This window comes from Anas platyrhynchos, chromosome 3 (genome assembly GCF_047663525.1).
Source record: "Anas platyrhynchos isolate ZD024472 breed Pekin duck chromosome 3, IASCAAS_PekinDuck_T2T, whole genome shotgun sequence".
In the NCBI taxonomy this organism is placed as follows: domain Eukaryota; kingdom Metazoa; phylum Chordata; class Aves; order Anseriformes; family Anatidae; genus Anas; species Anas platyrhynchos.
The window spans coordinates 55423052-55446250 of record NC_092589.1 but is presented as its reverse complement, the minus strand read 5'-3'; the positions used below and the strand labels follow the sequence as shown (position 1 = coordinate 55446250).

Below are 23199 nucleotides of genomic sequence, written 5' to 3'. Positions count from 1 at the left end.
GACATAATCTCTTCAGTCCTCTTCCACTATTGTCTGGAACCGTAGTACAACCTAGAGACAAAAGGACAGTGGAGAGAGTCCCACAACTGAAGGCTATGCCTTCTTCCTTTCCCTCTAGTTACCCCAGTATCAAAAATAAGCCATAAGATGAGTGAAGTTCGATTTCTCAAGTCATCGATGGTTGTAATGTGTGATCTAAGTGTGTGGAAGTTTCCAGTGCTGCTCTCTGTTGCGTATGCAACTTAGCCTGGTGGGGATTGTCATGCGAGGAAAGAAAGCCTGCTGAAGCATGTGCTTCCTGTTTTCCTCTGTAGTCCCCTGCTGATCGATCTCAGAAGATTCATGCTGGGGATGAAGTGATCCAGGTTAATCGTCAAACTGTGGTGAGTAACAAAAAGCCTTACGCACTTGTCCTTACACTTGTTCTCTGTGCTCTCTGCACAGGCTATTAATGGATAGCAGTCTTGTTGCGTGTGAGTTCTTCTGATGTTTTTCTGTTTGGTTTTAAATGTCTTTTTATGAAGACAAATTTTACTTAGCTTTACAATTTGTTCCTTTTTTTTTTTTTTTTTTAAGACTTGCAATATTTTGTGCTCAAATACCATATGCATCGTTATTAAAATCTTTCATATTGTGTTAAGGCCTGTTTTAAAACGCTTTATAACAATCTACTGGGATGCAGATAAACTTTTAAAAAAATAATTCTCAAATCATTTACATCTGGGAAATTAGATAAAATGATTGCAGTTAATACAGGTAATTAAGTCCTTTCAGTGTTAGAAAGAAACATCACTAGAGGAGTTCACTGTGAATACCTGTGTTACTCAATTTGTTGCACATGCTTGCATCCATCTAGGACCAGAACTGGGGTATAAAGAGCAGTGATTAATATCTCAGTGTTTAATTTATTGCTTAAGTGGGTCTCTTCAACATAAAATACAGCAAAACCCTTCCAAAAAAAGGTGCATTGCAATTTTTTCTTCATTATGGCTTTTATGGATCTCTTTTCTCTCTTGAAGTTCATGGAAAAATAGATGGTCTGACTTAGCAGGGGGGTTGTTTGTTCACTTTCAGAAAAGCAATACCAAACAAAAGATGTCATTATTCTCTTCAAGGTTGGATGGCAACTAAAAAATCTGGTGGCAAAGTTGCGAGAGAACCCTGCTGGAGTTAGGCTGCTTCTCAAGAAACGTCCAACTGGCTCTTTCCATTTCACCCCCGCTCCACTGAAGAACCTGCGTTGGAAGCCACCTTTAGTGCAGGTGAATAGGCTTCAGACAGACCTGGTGTCTGGCTGCGAATGTCTTTTTTTTTTTTTTTTTTTTTTTTTTTTTAAACTTGAAAGAGAAATACCAGAAGCGCTCCCAGTTACTCATGTTTGAGTGTAGGTTGAGGAAGTTTATGTGAAATGGCTGTCCTCTTCTGGTTCCTAGATAAAAGGGAAAATGTTCTTACCCAGATAATGCCCTCTCGATTCACAAAGGGACTTGGTGTGTTGAGCTTTTTAATCAGCATGCTTCTGGAAGAACTTATCTGAGGCGAAACTGCTGATACGTGTGGAATTCATCAGCATGGAGTAATGAAGGCTTCTCTATTTAGCAGAGTAATTTTTTTTCTTTTTCTTGAAATAACTTAGATTATTCAGTATATTCCTCCTCTTTTTAGCCTGGTGAAGGGTGGGGAAAGATTTTTTTATTTTCAACAAGTTGTTTAAACTACTTGTTTAAATAAGATTTGTTTGTTGGGCAATTCACAGGTTGGGTACTAAGCAGACAGAGAAAGTGATGTTAGTAATTCTTTAATTAACCATTTTGAGGAATGGTGTGTTGTAAAAGGAAGTGTAGGGCTAAATACTTACAGAAGGAAATAATTATTTCAGATGATCAGTTTAGATTCAAACAAAACCTGAGAGAATTCTCATTCTTACTTCTGTTCTGACATAGATCTCCCCACAACTGTGATGATAAGTTATCAACCTGTGAAATGTCAGTGGATATCTCAAGGCAGGCAGATTTTTTCAGACTGGGTACAGGATGTATGCTTTCTCCCTGCTGCGCCTCCCTCTCTCCCCCTTTTCCTTTCACTAATGCCTGTGGCATAGTGTCTGTCATTTAATCAGAGCCTGCCTCCCCCACACACAGAGCCTTTGCTCTGCTCAAGATAGACAGGAGCCTGACAAGACACTGGGGACATAGAAGTGAGTCACAAAGACCAAATGGCAAACTTGCTCTCATGAGCTATACCAAATACATTTTTCATTTGTTTCCCTCACCATAGTTATATTACTTGATGTAATTTTTGGTGAAATTCCCTGCATGACATTACGGTGCATGGACATTGGCAGTCCATGCACTAAGCATTGGATTGTATGGAATAAAGTTAGTGAGTGCTGACTTTGTAAATGCTGCAGATCATGTGTATATTTAACAAATCACATTATTTTAATGGATCTAAAAATAAGGGCTTTTGTCTGTTATATTTTCTATGTATGGAATTTGCACAAAAAATATAGAACTGGAAAGCATTATTAGAACTGTTTAAGCAATGTGGTAGGATTTCTGTAGAAAGTCTGCAGAGCAAGCCAAAACTGGGAGCAAAGAAAATTGTAAATGCTAAGACATTTTTTTACATGTTTATTAAGCATAGAAGTATGAAATGATACTATTGATTATTGACTTATATTTTTTGTGAATGATAAATGCTCAGATGTTTGACAGTTATCTAACATTTCAGACCAGTCCCCCGTTAACTTCAACCCAGTCACCAGAAAGCACCACGGATACCTCACTGAAAAAAGAGAAGCCAGCCATTTTGGATTTGTACATACCACCTCCACCAGCTGTTCCATATTCTCCTCGGTATGCAAATAGACATTCACTGAACATACTGAACAAAAACTACTTTATTATGTTTGTTTCTGAGCTTGTTTGCACTTAGAGAGCTCAGTGTAAATTATCTTGGGGAAATAGCAGATATCAGACTTTCTTCTGGTTTTGTAAATGTGTAAGATTACTTAAGTGTATGCTTAAATGAATAAACTACCAGTATTGTGATAGATTTTTATTGTTGGAAGTTTGTTGTGTGCTGTATAGATCAGTTTTTCCCCAAACATGAATGGATGCCATCCCTTGTTTAGTTGTGGGGTTATGTATTTGCTTTTGTTTAAATCCAACTGCACATAAGAAGTCATTTTTGTCTGTAATTTTTTCCACCTGTTTTTAGCAAGTTTAGTAACTGTTGAGATAGGATTGAAAAGAACTTGTTCTAAACTGTTGAACTTGCAAATTATGTAATACAGGAATTTTCCCACTGAAGGGAAGGGAGAGTCAGTTCACTCAACCTCACTTCTTATTTCCTGCAGTGTAAACTATAAAAATGCAGACCTATGTGTACAAAGGGGGGAGGTTATGGTATGGCTAGCTCTTGTTTGTTCTCAAGTCCTTGTTGACTAATGCCAGAACCCTGCCAGCTGACCTGAGAAAGCAGTGGATGAAAGGGTTTCCAGGCAGTGAATGCTTCCTGACCTGCCCTGACACTTTAACATACACGTAGATACAGCCCAGAAACTTGGCTGACCTTTTGCTACAGGTCTCCTATGGGAGGAATGCTGGCCTCCTGTCATTTAAGGCCTTATACAGAGTCAGAGGTTGTATTAGCTATGGTCTTTAGGGCAGTATGGAGCAGGTGGAGGCTGTCTATAAAGTCAGGGTCTCTACTGAAGTGGGCCCATCTTGACTTGCTCTTTCCCTGTTTTTCACATTTATGCATGCTCAGTTCCTAACTAAAACAAAACAAACAAAAACCCCACACAACAACAAGTCTCTAAGCTGAAATGTAAAATGTATATAGATTTAACAGCAATTTAATTGTTTTGGTCTCTTAAATCATTTAAATTCAAGTACATTGGTGAATTAGGTTCATGTACTTGGTTTGCATGTGTATGTCTTTTCTAAGGAGTCACAAAACTATGTCTAAGTTAAAATGCCTTCAGATTTGAATCCCTTTTGACAGGGAAGGATACAGCAATATGAGCTGGGAAACTTGTCCTGGAGGATGCAGGGAAAGGTAGTGGCTCACAGGAAATGCTTAAATACCCTTAAATAAAGCAAATGCTTTATTTAAATGCTTAAACCCTTAAATAAGCAAATGTGGAAAGCAGTGGCAGCCAGCAAGAAGGAAAAGGACATTTCTCCTATTTTGTTTGGCTGCTTAATTTTGCTTCTTTGTGTCTTGTGCTTCTCTTGAAACCGTGATGCATTTGTGTGTGATCACTTGCCCTCTGCTCCTCATCATCCTGTTCTTGCTTCCTGATATGGACCTTTTCTGGTCTAGTACTTACTGCTGGCGCTGAGGAGAGGCAGGGAGAGCATTGGCTGTTTGTCTGCCCCAAGATGAATTCTCCACATGGTGGTGTTGTAGGAGAGCTCTTTGCTTACGTGTAGTTGTGATGTAACACTTCCGTTCAATCTCCAGTCTTCAAATCTCCATAAATAGCTCCTTACCATTTACTGAGTTCTAGCATTGTACTTGATGGCTAGCTGGAAAAAAATGTAAATATTGGGGTATGTCCATACTTAGAGTCAGTTGTGTGTTTTTATGCCTGACTTGGCTGGTTGCTTCAAGCAATGACTGTAGCATGTACAGGAAAGGGGATTTAAAAAAAGTTACAAATCGTAATTTAGAGGGTGGCTTTTCTTCTAAAAATACTAAAAATGATTGGTTCTGAAAATGGATGTTACTTGGGAATGAAGGATAGCTCTAGGAAAGCAGTTGCTGTAGAAATTGCTCAAAATTGTATTTATCTATGCTGTGAATTTATTAGTGAAACTCTCAAGGGAGTCTTACTTCTGGACGGGGAAAAGGTGATGAATATCCAGTGCCAGTTATTGGCCTCTTGAAATGACTGAAAAGCATGGTCCATAACAAGCAAGCAATAGGAAATCCTACTACACAGAGTTGGGAAACCTATGAGTGCATTCCTCTGCCAAAACTGTGTGCTGAACAGGCAGTGAGTTGGGAGCTTTGATACCCTTAGGGCAGAAAGGTCTAATTTCTCAGAAGCTTTTGTAGGGCTGGTACCTAAAGGAACCTCTAAACTTCTGTTAAATTACAGGCTCATTAAAAGTGAATTAGTGTGAAGGGGGGTAACTTTCTTTTCTCCTTGATGAATATGTTTAATGAAGTCTTCCATCACCTGACTTGTTTTTTTTTTCTCTTCAGCATGTTTGCAGCACAATGCCAGTTGTCAGGAGCATGACTGTGGGCTAGAAATATCTTTCAAACTTGCTCATGTCTATAGCGTGAAATTCCTTTATGCTGCTAATTGAAGTGAACTGTCCTTTCAGAGATGAAAAGGGGAGTTTTGTCTATGGAGGAGGCAACAAACTCAGTCAGCCACTACTTGGGTCCAAGGGCGCCGAGTCTCCCAATTCTTTTCTGGATCAGGAAAGTCGAAGGCGAAGATTTACTATTGCTGATTCTGATCAGTTGCCTGGGTATTCCATGGAAGCAAATATACTGCCAACCAAGATGAGGGAAAAGACACAGTCCTATGGTGAGTTCATGCACTTCAGTTGTTTTGGAGTAGCTTGTGTTAGGAAAATGCTTGTTAGATTTGGTAGACATTAAGGGCAGTCTGTAGGAACTGTGAATATGAATGAAATTCCACATCTGAAATAATTTAACTTAAATGCTATTATTTTTTTAATGGATGTCATTCAGCTCGGCATTGATGCCATTACTGTCCATTTCCATGCATGTATTGGTTATAGCTTGTGGTCATTGAGTCCACTGACACTGTAAACAAGCAAGAGTGTAGCTGTTCACTCAGCAGAATGCTGTCTTGTATTTTACTGGTAGTAGTATCTTAAAATATTTTTTTTCTGCATTTTTAGCTGCTTATTGCAGTACCTCTCCCTTGGTTTAACTGTGAAAAGAATCCAATTAAACATGGGTCTCTTAAACTTAATGTAATTCTGTATAACCTTCGCTCTGTTTCCTTTAGGAAAACCTCGTCCCTTGTCAATGCCTGCTGATGGGAGCTGGATAGGAGCTGCAGAACCTTTCTCAAGGCCACGAGCACCAGGGAGAAAAGGCAAGATTTTAAATCTTGTCCCTCTTTCTCTTCTCTTTCTCTCCAGGATTTTATTAGGGTGAACTGGATGAAAGTGCCTGTACTAGGAATGAAGTGTTTGCATACTGCTGAACTAATCCAAGATGATTGTTGGTTTTAACAGAAATGCCAGATGATAGTTGTGAATTCGTGAGCCTATTCAGTGCTGGGGCTCAAACTTTTGCTCTGTCTTTGAATTCGTGTGAGCATTTAAAAGTAGTCTGAACTGACTGCAGCAGACCTGTCTCCTTATAGCACATTTGCCATTTTGCTTTTATATACCTTTCCCTGTCTTCTGCATTTAATATTGATTTTGAAACTGCTTTTTTGATCAGTCTTTGTGTAGCTTACTGTGGAGGCTGTTACAGAAGCAAATTTGTTCTCAGAAATAAAATGTAGGACACTTTAGGAGTTGTTTTTTTTTTTCTGCAGTTGCTGTTAGAAAACAACATATTCTGAAGTTGTCACAGAATGGGAGAGACAAAGGCTGATGACGTTAGCTGTCAGGTTGGGTGGCTTTTTTTCCTTCCTGCACTGCCCTTCTCTTTAACATACACCCCCTTTGTATCTGAAAAGCTACAAGTCCTGCTAGAGTGGGAAATGAGAGAAGGTGACTATTTAGTTTGTTCTTGAAATCAGTTATGAAAGCTAATGTGTAGTTCCAGGAAAAGTAGAAGCTGAATTCTATTTTTCTATCATGAAAGTAGAAGTTGATAACAACAAGCATCAACCTGGAGGGATATTAGAAACAGTGTAAGTAACAAGTCTTACAGACTTACCACCAGGTGGTAGATTTTAATTTTGTTTATTTCATTTTTTGCTTGTTTGTTTTTAACCCTTAGCATGAATCTAAGTCCTCCAGGCTTGTATGTAATCTACACTGGGTCAGAATAAATGTCCATCTAGCATGGTAGGACGTTTCTAGCAGCAGCCAAGTTCAGTTGTCTAGGGAAGAATAACAGAAGAGCAAGCATCACGAATCAATGATCAAACATGGGAAATACTTACGTTTTTATCTGTAAAATTATTTTCTTTTGTCCAGAGCAGTGTTTGTGACTTTTAAGTTAGTCATGAGTTACATGTGTATAAATATGGTTTCAACTCGGGTCTACAGTAGCTTGAATGAAACATCACAAGGATATGTGTTAGGTATGACATATGGTAACGATTTGCATGAAGATGGTCTACATTGGCTGTTTTGGTTTGTATGTGTGAGAATTTGAAATTTAACTGTCAAACAGTATCCTCTGTGTGTGTGAATTTAATTTATTGTTCCTTTGCTGCTTAAAAAAAAAAACACCAAAAAGCTATAAACTTATTGACAGCTGCTACTGTCTAGGTGTGTTATGAAAGGTAACCAGAATCTGGGAAGTGCTGTTAGCAGTCCTGAAGGGCATAAGAGGGGAAAAAAAAATTGAAGACAAATAATTGATTTTCCTCCTTCCACTCCTACAGGTGAAGATGTCCTCTGCAGGTACTTCAGTAATGAAAGGATACCCCCGATCATTGAAGAAAGTCCTTCCACACAACACCCCTTTTCAAGGCCAATGTCTGAGAAACAGTTAGTGAGGGGAACGGATTATATTCGAGGCAGCAGGTGTTTTATGAATACAGACCTCCACAACAGTGCAACAATTCCTTTTCAAGAGGAAGGCGCTAAAAAATCTTCTGTTACATCATCCACAAAATCTTCCTCTGCAGAGCCCTCGCTGCTGGTCAGTTGGATCACGAGACTTAAATTGTTGACTCATTGACTGTGGTTCACGGGATGGTTACCAAGTGCCTTTGTTCATCGGTCAGACTTCTCTGCTTTTCAGCTTAACTGACGCATAGTGACTAATGCAGTGTTCTTTTCCTGGAGAATCTTATATTCTTGCCTTTTTGTTTGTGATTTTTTGATGCGTCAGAGAGTTTTGTAGTGCAAGGAGGGAAGAAAGATAAAGATCAAGTTCCTCTTAATGGCCGAAAGCTGAGAGCATTTATTCCCATCAAAATGAGTAAACTTTAAGTGATATAGAAACCACACATGACCTGAAATCTATATAACTACTCAGAAGAAATCTTTGCATTACAGTAAATTCCAGTGGCACTTCATTTGTCCAAATGCTCAGAGGCTGGTGTGACTGGCTATGTGTCAGGATACGTAGGGATCCGCAAAAGTTATGCTACCCTCCTGACCAGGAAAGGCAAGCAGGGAAACAGCAGTTTGATGCAACTGTTAGTGGTGCTGTTGCAAGTACTGCATGAGGTCAGCCTTGTGAGGGTGAGGTAGCATTTCCATTCTTTCTCTGATGTCCAGAGGTCTTAGGAAGGGAGATCTTTTATCCAGAGATTTTAGGAAGGTGGACTAATATAATCATAAATCAATTCAACCTGGTTCATCGTCTATTTTATTGAAATCACAGTACAAATAAAGTTCATTGAACAGCTGCAGTGCTCATCCATAAAGAAGTATGGATTGCTACAACATGTCAAGGAAATGCATCTGTAGAGATGATAAAAGAATACATATTTTTTCCTTAATTGTTTAGGATTGATTTGCTGTTAACCAAAGTAATCTTTTAAAGACAGTCCTGTAGGACTTATGAGAACTTTACAGTGGTTCAGTTTTTGAATGATGTGTTGTTTTTATGAAAAATCCGTGCTATGATACATTACAATTGTAAGACATCTTGCTATTTTATATATAGCTCGATTTTTTTTCCCCCCTTCAGAATTTTAGAATAGCATTGGGTATTTTGGGAGGAAAATAAAACTTGTTTAACAAAAGAAGATATTAAGAGGTATTGTTTAAAACTGAATGTACATAAGATTGTTAGTATGCAAACAGTTGTGTTTAAAGTAATTTAAATGTTAAATATAGTTGTACATATTTTTCACTCTTAAACTGATGGAGTTTGTACCTTCATGTCTGTGGTACTGGGCACAAATTAGTCAAATGAAAACAAAAAAGTCTTTTATATTCCCCACTAATTTTAAGACTATTTTCTTGAATATTGTGTTGCCAACAGCCTTTACACCTTTGGCCTTACTGAAGAAAAGGAAAAACAAACTTGTATTTAATAGTTTGTGGGGAAAGAGGGAAGTTAAACAGTAGTTTGCACTTTGAACTGGGGCAGGAATTGTATGTGATAACATGAGTGTTAAAAACATACCATAATTCTCGCTTTGAAGATGTAATCTTTCTGCTGCAACAGGTTCTTGAAATATGCTACAGCCCTTGTAGAGACATAGTGTTAAATTCAGTTCACTTAATTAAATTTGCTTGTTATTCGTTGGTGATTTGAGTGGGGGCTGTTATGGACCTTTTTAATCCCTGCAGATTATAGTATGCCTGTCTCATGCAAGCCTTCTCCACTCCCCAGGCATGGCATCTGTAGTAGTGACATGGGCAAACACACCTGCAGTGCAGTTGAATCCTAAACCAGTTTGGTCCTGCCTCTGAAAAGAAGGCTTAAACTGCCATGTTGTAGGCACTGTGTTGTAATATCGTCTATCCCCAAATTGGCTGAACTGTTTGAAATATGTGATTCTCGTTCAGTTCAGTAACTGTGACTTAGGCATGTTATCTAAATGAAGCTCTAAAATGGGCTTTTTGCTCATCTTTAATGTTGCGTTCTCCATGGTTTAAAAATGATTGGGTATACTTTGGTATACGTGTTTGTGCATGTTGATGTGGAGGAAACCATAGTTCTACTTGATTTCTTTGGTTCCCGCCTGCATGTTTTTAAGACAGCAAAAACTCAGACATTTGATTCCTTTCTTCAGGTAGGTTCTCTTGCAGATTGATCTAAGAGCAGTGAAAGGAGCTTGCTCTAATTTAACAGGTAGATTTCAATCAATTCAGCTATGAGGAAAGAGGAATTTGTAAAACATTTAGAGTGACACTTCTCAAAATGTCTTGTTTCCTTAAATACAAGCTTAAAAGATGGCAGCAAACAGAAAAGTAAAACCTAAACAGTGTCCTCTCCGTGCTCCAGTGTCATAACCATGCTGAGTTAAAGTACTGAATGTGACCTTTTGTCAATCGTCAAGGGTATCCAGCAGTTGATAGCAGGTTCTCTAGCACAAGGAACCTCACTTAATCTCTTGAAGGGCTTTCTGGCAGCTGCTCTGCCTATGTGAGGCACACCAAAACTTTTCTCCTCCACCTTGTGGAATCTCTTACTATCTGGGGTGGTTGTATGTATCTCTGAGAGGAGATTGCTGAGCCAGGATTTTTCTTAGTCAGGTATGTACAAATAGTGTCCAAATAATTTCTTTACGAAAGAAGGAAGCATGTAGCTCTAATTTCCTTTTTTTTTTTTTTTGTTAGAAAATTATCATAATACCAGAAACATTTTTTTTCCCAAGAGAAGTGAAGGAGTAGCTGGTGGAATCAGGCTCTGATACAAAGACAGTTGGTATTGTGAAGAGAATAAGTATGCTGTTGCTACTGGATGATAATTCAAATGATTGAATCAGCTGCTTCAGATGCATAGTGTCAGCTAATAAAGACTTGTGTTTTGTTTCAAAGAGACATTGAAGCCCCTTACTACCAAATGAGAGGGAAAATACAAGCAGCAGTGTAGGAAGACAAAATAAAATGCAAGGAACTAGTAGAAAGCAAGTTTTAGTATTCTATGAAGAGCACTCTACTTCAGATGGTTTACTTTCCTATGTGACCAGTCTTCCATAGCCAAGAATAAAGATTAAAATACCCAATCTTCTCTATTTCTGTGCACAACATGAAATAATGAGAAGCTGATGTTCATGTAACAGCATAGCACCAATCATTTACCATTACCATATAGAAGTGCTGCTGTTGGTTGAGAGAATGGTTTAAAAAGCAGCAAAGACCCATGGCAGCAACTGTCATAATGTTCCTGAGTGTGATTATTTTTCTTCTTTATAGTAGTGGTTCCTATTAATTATTAGAATAACTTTTTCTACCCACCTACTCTGCTCTACCTCTTTGTATCGTGTTAACTTAAAAGTGAGGCGAAATACCTGAAAACTCTCAAATCCAAAAGCCTATTGCACTGTCTTTGTCCAAGAGAACTAGCTTGAAAGATGGTGATCACTTCTTACTCTGTATAGTGAATATAGAGGGTGCACTGTAATTTTGGAGGGGAAAAATAAAAGGCATAGAGCTAAGAATAATTGCTGGCTTAATCTCAGAAAAATGTAGGCAACAAGTTAGGAACTGTTATTGTGCAGAAACTTGGCTTGTCTCTTGGTATTGAAGGTACATGCATCTGTTATATTAAAAAAAAAAAAAAAAAGCTGTGCCTAGGTTGACTTTCCTAATGAGCACAACATGAGTATGCAGATATCCTGCCATGGTACAGTACCCCACGGTACTCTAGTCTGAGTGCAATAGCTTGGTGGCCAGATGACTTGTTGGAAAAGATCACAAAGGACACAGAAATGAAAATGACTAACTAGTATTTTTGCATATATGTATAGTGATGTTTCAGGAACATATACCTCAAAAATATTGTGTGGGCTTCTATTTTAGCCTGCAGAGTACTTGCAAGCCAATATCCTGGGTGTTTCGTACATAAACACTGCAAGAAAATATTATTCTAGATACTGATGTGCAAGAGGAAATAAAATATAAAAAAGAATACTAATGGCTTGTAGATAAATAATTAAAAACATTCTACGTAATCTGGGTGTACATTGAGCTGAAAGAAGGAAAAAAACAAACTAAAACTTTCCAAACCAGGAAACAGATGGTGAAGTTGATTAGCTTTATCGATGGAAAGGGCAAAGAATTTTCATTTTATGAAAATAATTTGTCTAAATCTTACTTCCTTTGTTATCACAGGTTGACAGCAGATAGTCTTCACAAACTGTTCTGTACATGCACTCACATCCTCAATAGACCAAGTTAAACTTCTCGTCAGACTGTAACTTAGACCTTGATGATAAATCCAGTTTAAACTTTTTCTATAAGATTTACTTTCTCAGGAGTTTTTCAGTATTCATTGATTTTTCTGAGTTTCTTATGCGTGATCTGGGCAGAAAAACTTGTATGCAGAGCTGTCTCTGCAAGCACAGGATTGATGTCATGCAAGGGGGTGGGTGCTGGCTTTGCTCCCTGTGCTTGTGATTTATGCAGTTCGCCAAGTATATCGCACCCTCCCAGCTACCACCGTAAGTCCTTGTGCACCATCATGATGTAAGTCAGAGCACGACTTGAAAAGGCTTATGCCCAAATGGAAGGAAGTACTGGATTGTTTGGAGTAAACTGATTTTGTCCTGCTGTGCAACTGAGAAGAACATGACTTCTTTCTTCTCTTTAGTCTGAATTTTCCTTTGCACTTCTGTGCATGTGGAGCACCTGTTCCTAAGATTTGGGTCATCACATAAACATACTTTTGCTGTCTTGTGGGCAATAAGGTTTTATAAAGGACAGGGGCTCTTAAGAAAGCCTTGAACTAAAATGTAGAAAGAGCAGTCTAAAAAGACTAGGTTTCGAGAATGAAGAAAGGAGCAAGGCTAAGCTGAATGCGTAGGTCCGTGTTCTTGTCAAACACCCTGTCAGCAGCATGGCAGTAGCTCCACGGAGAAAACAACCCACACAAGTGCTCCATGCCCATTTGTTTCTACTGCTACATTTGTGTGGTGGTGGAGTATGAAACAAGGGCAGTCACTCAGCATAGATATATATAGCTATGCACAGCGCTTGAGCTGTAAGATGCATGACATAAGCAGTCAAGAGCCACTGTCAAAATATAATTTTCCCCAATTCTGCTGCCTACGCTGCTGCTGTTTTAGTTTAAAATAGTAACCCTTGTCTATCCTCTTACCTACACAATGTGGGTCCAGATCCCTTGGAAATGTGTAGCCAACAGTTTTCTTCTTCTGTGATAGTCCGTGACTGCTGGCAGCTTTGTGTCACTTTTTGCTGGGCCTCGCATAATGGTCCAAAAGATTAGCTAGTTTGGGTTTCTCTGGAGTCAGTCCAGAAGCATGAAGTCAAATTTGAAAACCATATTGCCGGGCTGATATCAGTTAAAGAGCTGTTTGTTTTATACATACTAAATATGAAACAGGCAGGAGTTGTCTGTTGCATGTGCTTTGCCAGTAGGAAGAAAAATGAGAATAACATATTCTGTGAAGGAAAAAATGAGACCCTTGGGTGTCCTCCAGTTCCTGCTGGTGGGAGAGATGTGTTTGTTTTAGCACAATGTGGAGTGGATGTAAACATTTCTTCTTAAACCTCCTTGTGTGGCCACCTCAGTCATTGCTCAGGATAATGTAAGCCACTGACTTTCCCCCTTAAGTGGAATTAATCTAATGTATTGTTTTGGGAGAGGGCAAAGATATAGGTGCTTACATGTTTTGTTAAACTGGGGTTGGAATTGGAATAATTAACCACAGTAGAAATGAGATGCAGTGCTAATTTTCAGGGAAGATCCCCAAGGTCAGTTTATGACTAAAATTCCTGCTTGCTCCTCAGCCTCTGGTGAGGATGAGAGCTCCTGGGCATGATGGCAGCTAGACAGCCACCAAGGAAGGGGAAATAACCAGCTTCAATGCACAGTGCCACTGTAACAAACAAATAACCCATTTTGCTTATTTTTCCTGCCGTAAGCGTAGCCCTCCCCCAGGATGGATGGGTTAGAGGGGGAACTGCTGGGCCCAACATGCAGAGCAAGCCTGAAGAACGCCCAAGGTGGCAGCAAGCCAAGCTTGCCACTGGCACTCAGTCTACTGCCTTTGGAGCTACTCTGGCAGTGCCCTTGCAGGTAATGAGCCTCAGACCCTTGTGACATGCCCTTAGAGGCTTTTTCATTTGGGAAATATTTACTAAGAGACAGAAAATGCCACAGTCTAAACTGATATGTGCATTTAATGTCTTTTCCAAGTAACTGCGTGCTTCTCAGTGCTACTTATTAACATGTTTCCCTCATCTATCTCCCATTAGCTGTTTCTAGTGCAAATATTTCTAAAAAGAAATCCTCACATGTTTCCAATGTAAGTTAATAATAGTCACAAATGGGGCGTAAAGCTTTATGTGTAAACAGGGAAAAAAGCAAACCCAAAGAAACCCCTTCTTCTCTGTTATGGATAATAACCTCATAAATAATGAGTAATAATAAAACCAAGGCTATTTGCCCTGCTGAAGATGATCAACCAAACATTAGTGGCTGCATCTTTATTTTACTATTATTTTTACTGTTTTTATTGAATGGCCAGTGGTTCGGATGTGGTAGGTTCTTGCAGAGCAATTTTAGAGTTTTAATTGTTCCTTCACAGAACTTGAACACAGTCTTAGGCATAACGTGGCTCTAGTTGAGGCTGTCTGAAGCCCCCTGAATGTCCCATTGAAGATGCAGAAGTTTTTGAAATATTCTGGCATGGGTCTTCACCATTTGTGTTTTGGTGGGAGGTGGTGTACCTGAGGATGATAGCAGATCTCCAAAATTTATTGTTTCCCTTCCATCTTCCTGTTTGCCCTCTCCTCCCTAACTTAAAGCCAAGGGACTTTCCAGGAATTTAGTGCACAAACAAATAGCTATAAAACTTTTAATACTTATAGCATGATCTAGCTTGTTTCATTGTCCAAGCTCTCCAGTAAAAATAGCTCTGCCTGCAAGCTATTGGTTCATCTAAGAATTCTTCTCTGCTTATTTAGCTGCCAGCTTCAGCTTCGCTTTGAAGCTGCTTAGACCACCCCAAGCAGTAGTTGGCCCTTGAACTGCAAGCACGCAGCTCTCTTACTGCTGGACGGGAAGAAAGACCTGTTTTTTCTCCTAGTTTTTGAATTTCTTAACCCTGGATTTGCAGGTCCTGTTGGGAAGATGGGTGTGGACCTGCCCCACAGACCCCCTCCCTTTTCCAGCCTGTTCCTCCCCTGCTGCCTGTTAATTTACGTGGCAGCACAGAGAGAAGAAAAGGCAAGTAGGAGCCTACCAGCTTACAGCAGCAGCCCCTTTCTCCTGCTGCTGCTCAGCAGCTGAGCAATGGACCTGGCTCAGCTCCCAAAATACAAATCTAGAAAGCTTTTGGTTGCAGAAGAAACAGGAAGCACAAACATTTAGGATCGAGCCCGTCTAATTATTTCCCAGTGGGTGGAACGCTTGTCTGGGATGCTGCCAGAGTATGGCTGGGCATTAACCCTTGAAGTGGCAGGCCACTGGTGAGCTCGGTGCTCTCTGCTGGCATGTGGGGGCTGCTCTGTGAAGCAGCTCTGTGGCTTTTTAAGGAATGGGTTTGACCTTTTTACTAGCAGCATCTGCTCTGAGAGCTTCCTGCTGCCCTGTGGTCAAGTAGGGGATTTCCTTCCTGCCCTGGTGCTGCTGTTTTGTGAGCTGGCAGCAAGGTGGGCCTCACACCCTGCTATAGCAGTAAGAGAGGAGAGATGGGTGTGATAAGCTGGGTCATACAAAAGGTTTTAGGAAAAAGCAGAAAGGCCCTTACTGAAGGTATGGAAGATGGGGTTGGATAAGTGAGACACTGAAAAATAAGGCATTGAGGCAGACACCGGGGGTACTCACTTATGGGTGAACCTGGCCACAGGAAAATTGAGTTGCTTCTGACTGAAGTTTGCTGTCCTGCTTTTGATGGATATGGTTTGTGTGAGGGAATCCTCCAGTAGGATGTGGAAGAGGCTCAAGTTTCAACATCATGGCTTATTTCCCTAGTGGTTGACCAAAGGAGGGAGTATGATGGGAGGCTGTGATGAAAAAGTACTATTACTACCAAGAAATGGCAGGGGAAAAAAAAAAAAAAAGAAAAAAAGAAAAAGTTATCAGAATTCTGAAGTTCAGTAATCCTGAAGCAGCTCTTGTGACTGACGTGTGAAATCTCCCTGAGTTCGTTCCTGTGACTGTGAATTTCTCATCAAGTTTCCAATGAAATATTTGACACGTTTTCAAAATTTTGGGCACCCTCTGGTCTCACACAGTGCTTGCTGCTCATGTAGCTGGGTGAGATCAGAGATGTTTGGGGGAGGGTAGGTGAGTCTGGCAGTGTTGACTCAGGGCAGGAGCTGCAAAATGAGTGGCACCAGCCTGACTAGTTAGATATGAGCTCTTCAGGTTGCACATACATTAATGTAACATCCTAAAATGAAGCAAAAATCGGTTATAAAGAAAATAAAAAATAGAATTGTGGGTTACAGGCCATTGGAGGAAGAAGAGATGCTACCTAAGTGTGTTTCTCTGATGGCTTTCTGGTGCTCTTACCTACCTTGTATTCTTAAGACAATATCCTATACGGTGCCCTCACGGAAAGGGACGCATGAGGTGACCCCAAAGGCTTCCTTTTGCTGATGAAAGCACCAGGCCAAGTAGCATTTCTGCTCTTTTCTTCTGGGTCTTGAGCTACTACCAGTGACGACCCGTCCGTTCAATCTTTTGCCACCTTCTCCCTTGCTTGAAGTGCGGTGTCATAGGTGTTGCACGTGCACTCGTGGGTGCACTCAGAAGCAATTGCGTGCTCGCCTAGATGGCTTCGGTTGGCTGCCCCTGCTGAGCCCCTGGGGCTGTTACTGCATTGTCACGCTTCTGCCCCTGTGGAAGGCAGCGTTGTGTTCAACATGCTCGTGCTGCTTTTGTTCTCCAGGATAAATAAGTGTTTCTCCTAGTAAATAAATAGGGCTGGTCTGGCAGGAGGTTCTTTCCAAGGCAGCATTAGGACTGATTCTTCTTTTTACTTTTTGTGTCAAATCTGTTTAGTTTAATGGTTTCGTTTTTAATCTGTTTGGCTCTTGACTTATGGCTGCAGGGGAGAAATAAAAATAGGATCTTGTTGATGAAGAGGAATCAAGTGAACTTTTGAACAAATGAGAAAAGAAAATTAGAGAAGTAAAAACAGGCACTATTTCTTTATCTTTGGGCATTGTTAAAACAAAAATACACTAAGTAAATGTGTATGCACTTTTTGCATTTGTGTGTTCCTTTGCTCTTAGCCTACTGTCTGGAATTTTTAAATATAATTCTCCTACAAGTTGCTAGACAATGAGAGCATCTTGAACTTTAAAAACGTAGCTGCAAGTAACCTTGTGGAACACTTGAGAACAAGCAGCTGCTTACTGTTTCATGGTATCTGGGAGAGCAGGGTGCTTGCAACATCTGGCTTTTCTGTTCCTTCCCAGCCCTCCCACTCTAAAACCAATGCACATCACATCAGGTGGCTTTCAAAATGATGAGCTTGCCACTAGATCCTCTTTTCACTGCCCTGTTCAATGCAACTTTTGAGAACAATTTAAAATGGATATTTAAAGTCCAGAGATAGTGGAGTGTATAGGCACAGGTGGATCTAGTTATTAATAGGCTTGAGAACTGGAACTGCGTTGTAAGATAACAGATACTGCTGCATTTCAGATGAAAAGTTCTTCTGATAGAAGTTTTGTTGATATGTACTTGGACTGTTAATTACGTGCTTGATTCAGAAATGCACAAGGCACCGTTTGTGTGCATCTTCAGCAAAGTTCACGTGGAAAAACTGAATCATCCAAGTCATCTGAATGATGCACACTATTCGGTGGTTGTTTTTCTTCAGCAGGCAGCTGGTGATCTCTCTTCCTGTATTCATGGGGCGGCTGGAGGGGGGGCGGTAAGAAAAGGAAGAGGGGAAGGAGTCTCCGGGGTGGGGGGAGCCCTTTTCATTCATATATGCAAACTTAATGATTTTCCTGAGCGATCTCTAGACTTGTGGTAAGTTAAAACTATATTCAGAGGATTGAAGAGGCAATGTATGTTACAACTAAGTTATAAAGTGTTTTTGTTTTAAAGTAAATAGTTTTTATACATTTTTTTTTTTTCAGGCACGATTTGCTTAGCGTAGGTTATGTTTCAAGCAGTGCTTTCTGGGGAGGACATGGGAGTTGTGCTAGGGCTGGGCATGCTTTGGTCTGGATAGATTTTGTATCTCCTGCTCCCCTCTCAAAGTCAGGAGATTTGGAGCTTCTTGGCCACCAGCCAGGAAATGGAAGCTTGACCTCTTCCTTGTGCTGACCATGCTATAAACTTAACACTGCATTGTAAATGTTTACTATCTAAGCTCAGGGGTAGTGAAGGGTTGTTTAATACAGGAGAAACTAATGAGAAATGATCATACATTATTAATGAGATACAAACACACAGATAATTGTGTTGGTTTGGGGGGTGGGGGGGGGGAGGACAGTAGTTTACAGACATTCTCCATCCTATTCATAAAACAATTTTAGCTTTCCAACTGATAGGATACATCTAGTTTTCGTGGGATATTTTGTTGACATTGGCAAGCAAGCTGTTTTTTTTTTTTTTTTTTTTTTTTTTTTAAATGCTCTATCCCTTTCTTACACTCTGTGTTCCTTATTTAGATCACATGCATTTTGTAGCCTGCAATACCTTAAAGTTGTAGAGTCCAGAGCACACTGGGTCCATGATTTAATTGGCTTCTAGGTACTGTGGTACTAAGCAATAATAATACAATTAAAAAGGCCTAAAGGGCAGAAGTTAAGTGCCTTGGTTTGGAATGGAAAAAGCAATGCAGAGATGCTTTGCTCAGAGATCTTCCTGGCTGTTACATAGTCTTAAGACTGATTTGATGTCAGAAGAACAAATATGATGAGGATTTCTGTAAATAAATAAAAATGACAAGACTTTTTTTATAGGACAGGAGGCAATAAGCTTAAATTACAGTATGGAGCAAAAAGCCAGTAGAAAAATCTGTCTACCAGGAGAGTTAAGCACTGGTTTAGAGAGCTGAAGTAAGCTGTGGCATCTCCATTGCTTGTTGTCTTTAAGAACAGGTTAGGCAGCCCTCTGTCAGCAATAGCCAAGTCTAATTGATCCTGATGGGAGGGACAGACTTAATGATCTCCTGAAGTCTCTTTCCAGCCTTATGAATTTGCAGAGGCTCTATGTAATTGCATCCTGGTACAGTTCAGCAAGAACTTTCAGGTCATTCTGGATAAAAGCCACCATATGCACATCAAATCACTATAACTGTAGTAAGTTTTGAGGTTTAAAGGAGCGTGAGACAATGGAGCAAATGTATTTGAAGATTTAGCTCAGTGGCACGACCAAGAAAAAAGGCCAGGAAACAGTTGCATATATAATCAATACTTTTGCAGGTTTGCAGTTTTCTAGAATAAAATTGTCATCTGCAGTTGCCACTGTTGTTCATTTGGGGAAAACAAACTAACAAAACAAACAACAACAACACTCAAATTTAATTTGGAAGATTGCTTCCCCCTCCACACCCTAAACAAGATGAAAGTATTATAGACAACTCTATTCAGCCAGTAAGAGCATATTAATAGTTTTTCTTTAAAACCAAACAAAATTAAAATATAAAATAATAGATTTTATAGATCTGTTCTTTTAATATTCCTTTGAGAGAACTGAAATGACATTTTTTCCATTGCTATTTCAATCCTTAATTTTTTGAAAAGAAAATTTGCAGAGTTACAGAGAAAGCTCAGCACTTATGGAAGTAGCTTGTTTCTGTGTATGGTAAGTTCCTTGTTCCAACAAACTGAGAAGCAATCACTTTCATGTTCTATCAGCCAACGGGTGGCTTAGGGGTGCAGGATGTGTGGGGAGATGCAGCGATGGTGTTATACTGAGAAATGAATTCCCTGTACAGTGCAAAACGCCAATGGCCAGAGTCTTCAGAAAGCAGCACCAGATGTCCTATATATTTTGGCATGCGAGTCTGTCAAAAGCTCCAAAGAGAAGGAAGTGAAAGAACGGTGGCAAGTCTCCTGCAAGCAGTTTTAGAGATGTGGGACTTCATTTGCACATGAGTGTGACAGCTTTCTTCAGCAAAAAGCATGGGATGGACTGTCTTATCTGCCTCTCAGAGGAATGAGCCATCTGCTTTCCAGTGTCACTGAATGCTGTCTTCATCTCCTCTGTGGACCATTCATTTTTTCCATAAGTACTATGCATGCTTCTTCAGGCCTGTGACTATTACCCTCACTGTGACCTGATGCACATGGGAAGGCATCAGTTATTTCAGGGAGCAATAGCTCCCTGAGTTTGTGTATCAGATTCCAAGATACGTTCTTGGGCAAGTTTTCAGATAACCCATTTTATATGCAGTTAAAGTGCTTTGAAGTTGTAAGGTGCCATGTTGCTGACAAACACTGATTAGTCATGCAAATAAGTGAAAGTATTTTAATTAGACCAATTTCAACATGACCTGTACTGTGGAAAAGAAACTATATAAAAATATTAAATAGGTAACTTATTAGTGGGTACAACCTTTGATTTAAGGGTGTTGCATTTAATTTTTTTTTGGGGGGGAGGAGGAGTAACATACATAGCAAGGTAGTAATACAAGAGAATAATAATCTGATAAATTAAAAGCAAAACAACACAGCAGTAACTAATAACCTCAATTTTTCAAAATCTGCAGAAAACCCCACATGAGATATTTTTGGCTTCTCCTCTCTACTTGAGCCATGCTACAACTCAGGCTACCTTGGAGATGCTCTGACATGTATTTCCTGAAATGGGGCAGCTTTGCCAGCTGGTTTGAGTCTACCTACATGTCCTATGGTGCCGTAATGGTTTTGTGGTAGGATTTACTACCACTTTTCTGCCAGGACCCTTATTTCTTGCAAGGTCTTTTTGTAGATGCTCTGCCAGCTTTCTACTGGGAGTAACAGAAAGTGGCACGAATTTTGACACAAGGCTTTCTGGTGCTACATAGGACATACATGTAAAACATTGCTAAGGTATTTTATATAAAATTCACAGCCACTTTTACATCCGTATACAATTATGTGTCAGGTGAGCAGAAACGGAGGACCAGAATCAAGGCATTTGTATTATGCTGCAGATGTTGGGGAAGCTTTGGAGAGTTAGATCTTGTTAGATGTTCTTGAATGTTCCTATCCTTTTACTTCCCTTGGAAAGCAGGATCAGGCACCCCTGATAGAGAATGGAGAAGAGCATCAGAATATTGTTATTGATATATGTGTTCATTACCTTTGACGATATATCTGGGCAATGTAAGTGATGAATGTGTAATAGACTGTGGGAATACATTAATGAAGTTATTCTTAGTCTTTTTGTTTCTGGTGCCAGAGTTTGTTTAAAATAGAGTGTGCCAGAGTTCAATTAACCTCCAATTAAAAATCAGGAGAAGGAACAGTTTGCCTCATGGTTTATCAACACCACGTAGTGCCTCAATTTACCGTCTGCCAGTTAGTCACAACGCCCACAATCTATTTAATTTATGAATAAAATGCAAAGGATGGATGTAAAGTGAATCTTCTAGTCAGGCTTTCTGGTTTCAGTGGAACTTGCTGAGCTTTGTATGAGCGCATTTACATGTGTACGTTTGTGGGTATATGTTTGTATACCCATGTGTTTTTGAATCCTACCCAAATTTAAACTACCCTTCTGTAAGATTTCTCAGAGATGGAGTTGCAGGACTTGTTGGCTCTGTCTCTGAGTCACTGTTTCACCCTTTCTACAACCCCTCCCAGACAGCTTGGATTTGTAAAGTCGAAGCACAGGTCTGTCAGTTGCCACATTTCCCTGTCATCGCAGCAAGTCCCCTCAACAAGAGAAGGAAAAAAGCCAGGCTCATGTGAAATCTCTTGATGCAGCTCATGTGTAACTTGCAACTTTATGCCTATATGAAAGGTCTGTTTCTCTTGTTTTTTATTTTTCCTCCCTTTAAACTGAGAATATACAACAATATCTTTTTTTTTTTTTTCAGTCATTGAGATTATGATGTCTGCTAGGAATTTTGAAAGAATATTTTTCATGCCTGTCTACACAAAGTTCAGTGCAAAACATCTTGTTAATCATTGCTATTCTTTTTCTAGTGTAAGGCTTGCACTCCAAATGCAGCTGTGTCTCTCTGCTTTTAAAAAGAGGTCAAATTGACATTTCAAGTTGGGCTTCAAAAAAAGTGTTGTGACTTCATTACCTTTCTAAAACTGATATTCTTTGCCTTTTAGATAAAAACTTTCACTTGAAGGAATTTACAACAAATTTTCCTCTCAATCCTTCACACTTAGGTCCTGGCTTGGTTCCAGACTGTAGAAACTAGACTTGTAATTGCCATATTTACAAGGTAGGGTTTCTTTTTTTCCCCCTTGTTTGCTTAACTTGACAGATTGTAGACTATCAGGCGCCACTTAACCTTTTTAAAAATTGTTTTGTTTCAATTCCTTTTGTCTGAAAGATCCATTTATCCTCTCAAGAAATCCTCATCAGAATGAATAGAAAAAGTTGATGATTATGGATTAAAATTATAATACTAGAGTGAGTCAAGTTATGGGTTTACAAGAATGGGGTAAACTAGACAGTGCAGTGTTCAGATTTATTAGCAGCAATCTTGACTTAAAATTCCTGATTATTTTTCCCATGAATTTGCAGATTTTAATAAAACTTGGGTAAAACGATGTTCTGAATTTCCATGCCAAGCTTAAAACAAGTCTCAGATATGGTAAATATTTAATGGAACAAAACCCTTACCCCAAATGGGTCCTTGTTTGAGTCTGCCATGGGAGATGGTGGGTAAGAGATGGTCTCATCCAGAGTTTGGCTATAGGAAAACTCCTGAGTGAGTTGGTTGTCCTCCCATGTCCACGGGCCTTTGCTGGGGTCCTCCAACCCTGGGAAATGGCTGCAGCAGTTGCCAGACCCTGGCTGCAAGTGTGGAGATGAAGCAGGAATGGTCACAGACTGTCAGAGGCTGGGGTTGGCAGGGACCTCTGGAGGTCCAACCCCAGCTCAAGCAAGGACACCCCAAGCAGGCTGCCCAGTACCATATCCAGGTGGCTTTGGAAGATCTCCAAGGAGGGAGACCCCACAGTCTCTCTGGGCAACCTGTGCCAGTGCTCAGCCTCCTGCACTGTTGAAAAGTGCTTCCTCATGTTCAGAGGGAACTTCCTGTGTTTGTGTCCACTGTGTCTTTTTCTGATACTGGACGCCACTGAAAAGAGCCTGGTTATGTCTTCATTGCACCCTCCCTTCAGGTATTTATACACATTGATAGGATCTCCCCTAACCTGCCTGCACTTGTCTGGGCTAAAAATTCCCAGCTCTCTCAGCATTACCTCAAAGGAGAGGTGCTCCAGTCCCTTGATCATCTTTGTGGCCCTGCTCTTTGCCAGGGTAGGAACTGGTCTGTGGCTG

At 39.9% G+C, this 23199-nt stretch overlaps 2 protein-coding genes and 1 long non-coding RNA gene across 5 annotated transcripts in view; 2 read left to right on the top strand and 1 right to left on the bottom strand.

Moving 5' to 3' along the window:
* The window catches only part of CNKSR3 (CNKSR family member 3), a 60466-nt gene extending 48743 nt beyond the window's left edge, over positions 1 to 11723 (top strand). For all 3 annotated transcript variants that reach the window (XM_072035925.1, XM_027454385.3, XM_027454384.3), the window contains 6 exons: positions 315 to 383; positions 1116 to 1262; positions 2734 to 2858; positions 5346 to 5554; positions 6005 to 6094; positions 7568 to 11723. In XM_072035925.1, the coding sequence (XP_071892026.1) occupies positions 315 to 383; positions 1116 to 1262; positions 2734 to 2858; positions 5346 to 5554; positions 6005 to 6094; positions 7568 to 7866 (939 nt within the window). In that variant the 3' untranslated portion in view covers positions 7867 to 11723. The remainder of the gene's footprint in view (positions 1 to 314; positions 384 to 1115; positions 1263 to 2733; positions 2859 to 5345; positions 5555 to 6004; positions 6095 to 7567) is intronic.
* A 6063-nt stretch (positions 11724 to 17786) lies between these two features.
* Positions 17787 to 23199, top strand: part of IPCEF1 (interaction protein for cytohesin exchange factors 1) — a 78926-nt gene continuing 73513 nt past the window's right edge. Inside the window, exons 1-2 of the mRNA XM_072035926.1 lie at positions 17787 to 21696; positions 22077 to 22132. The gene's annotated coding sequence lies outside the window, so the exon portion shown is untranslated. The remainder of the gene's footprint in view (positions 21697 to 22076; positions 22133 to 23199) is intronic.
* On the bottom strand, positions 20838 to 22969 carry LOC140002178 (uncharacterized). Its single transcript, XR_011808317.1, has 3 exons — positions 22830 to 22969; positions 22537 to 22710; positions 20838 to 20976 (listed from the first exon to the last, which is right to left on the bottom strand). It is a non-coding gene; the product is annotated as an uncharacterized lncRNA (long non-coding RNA).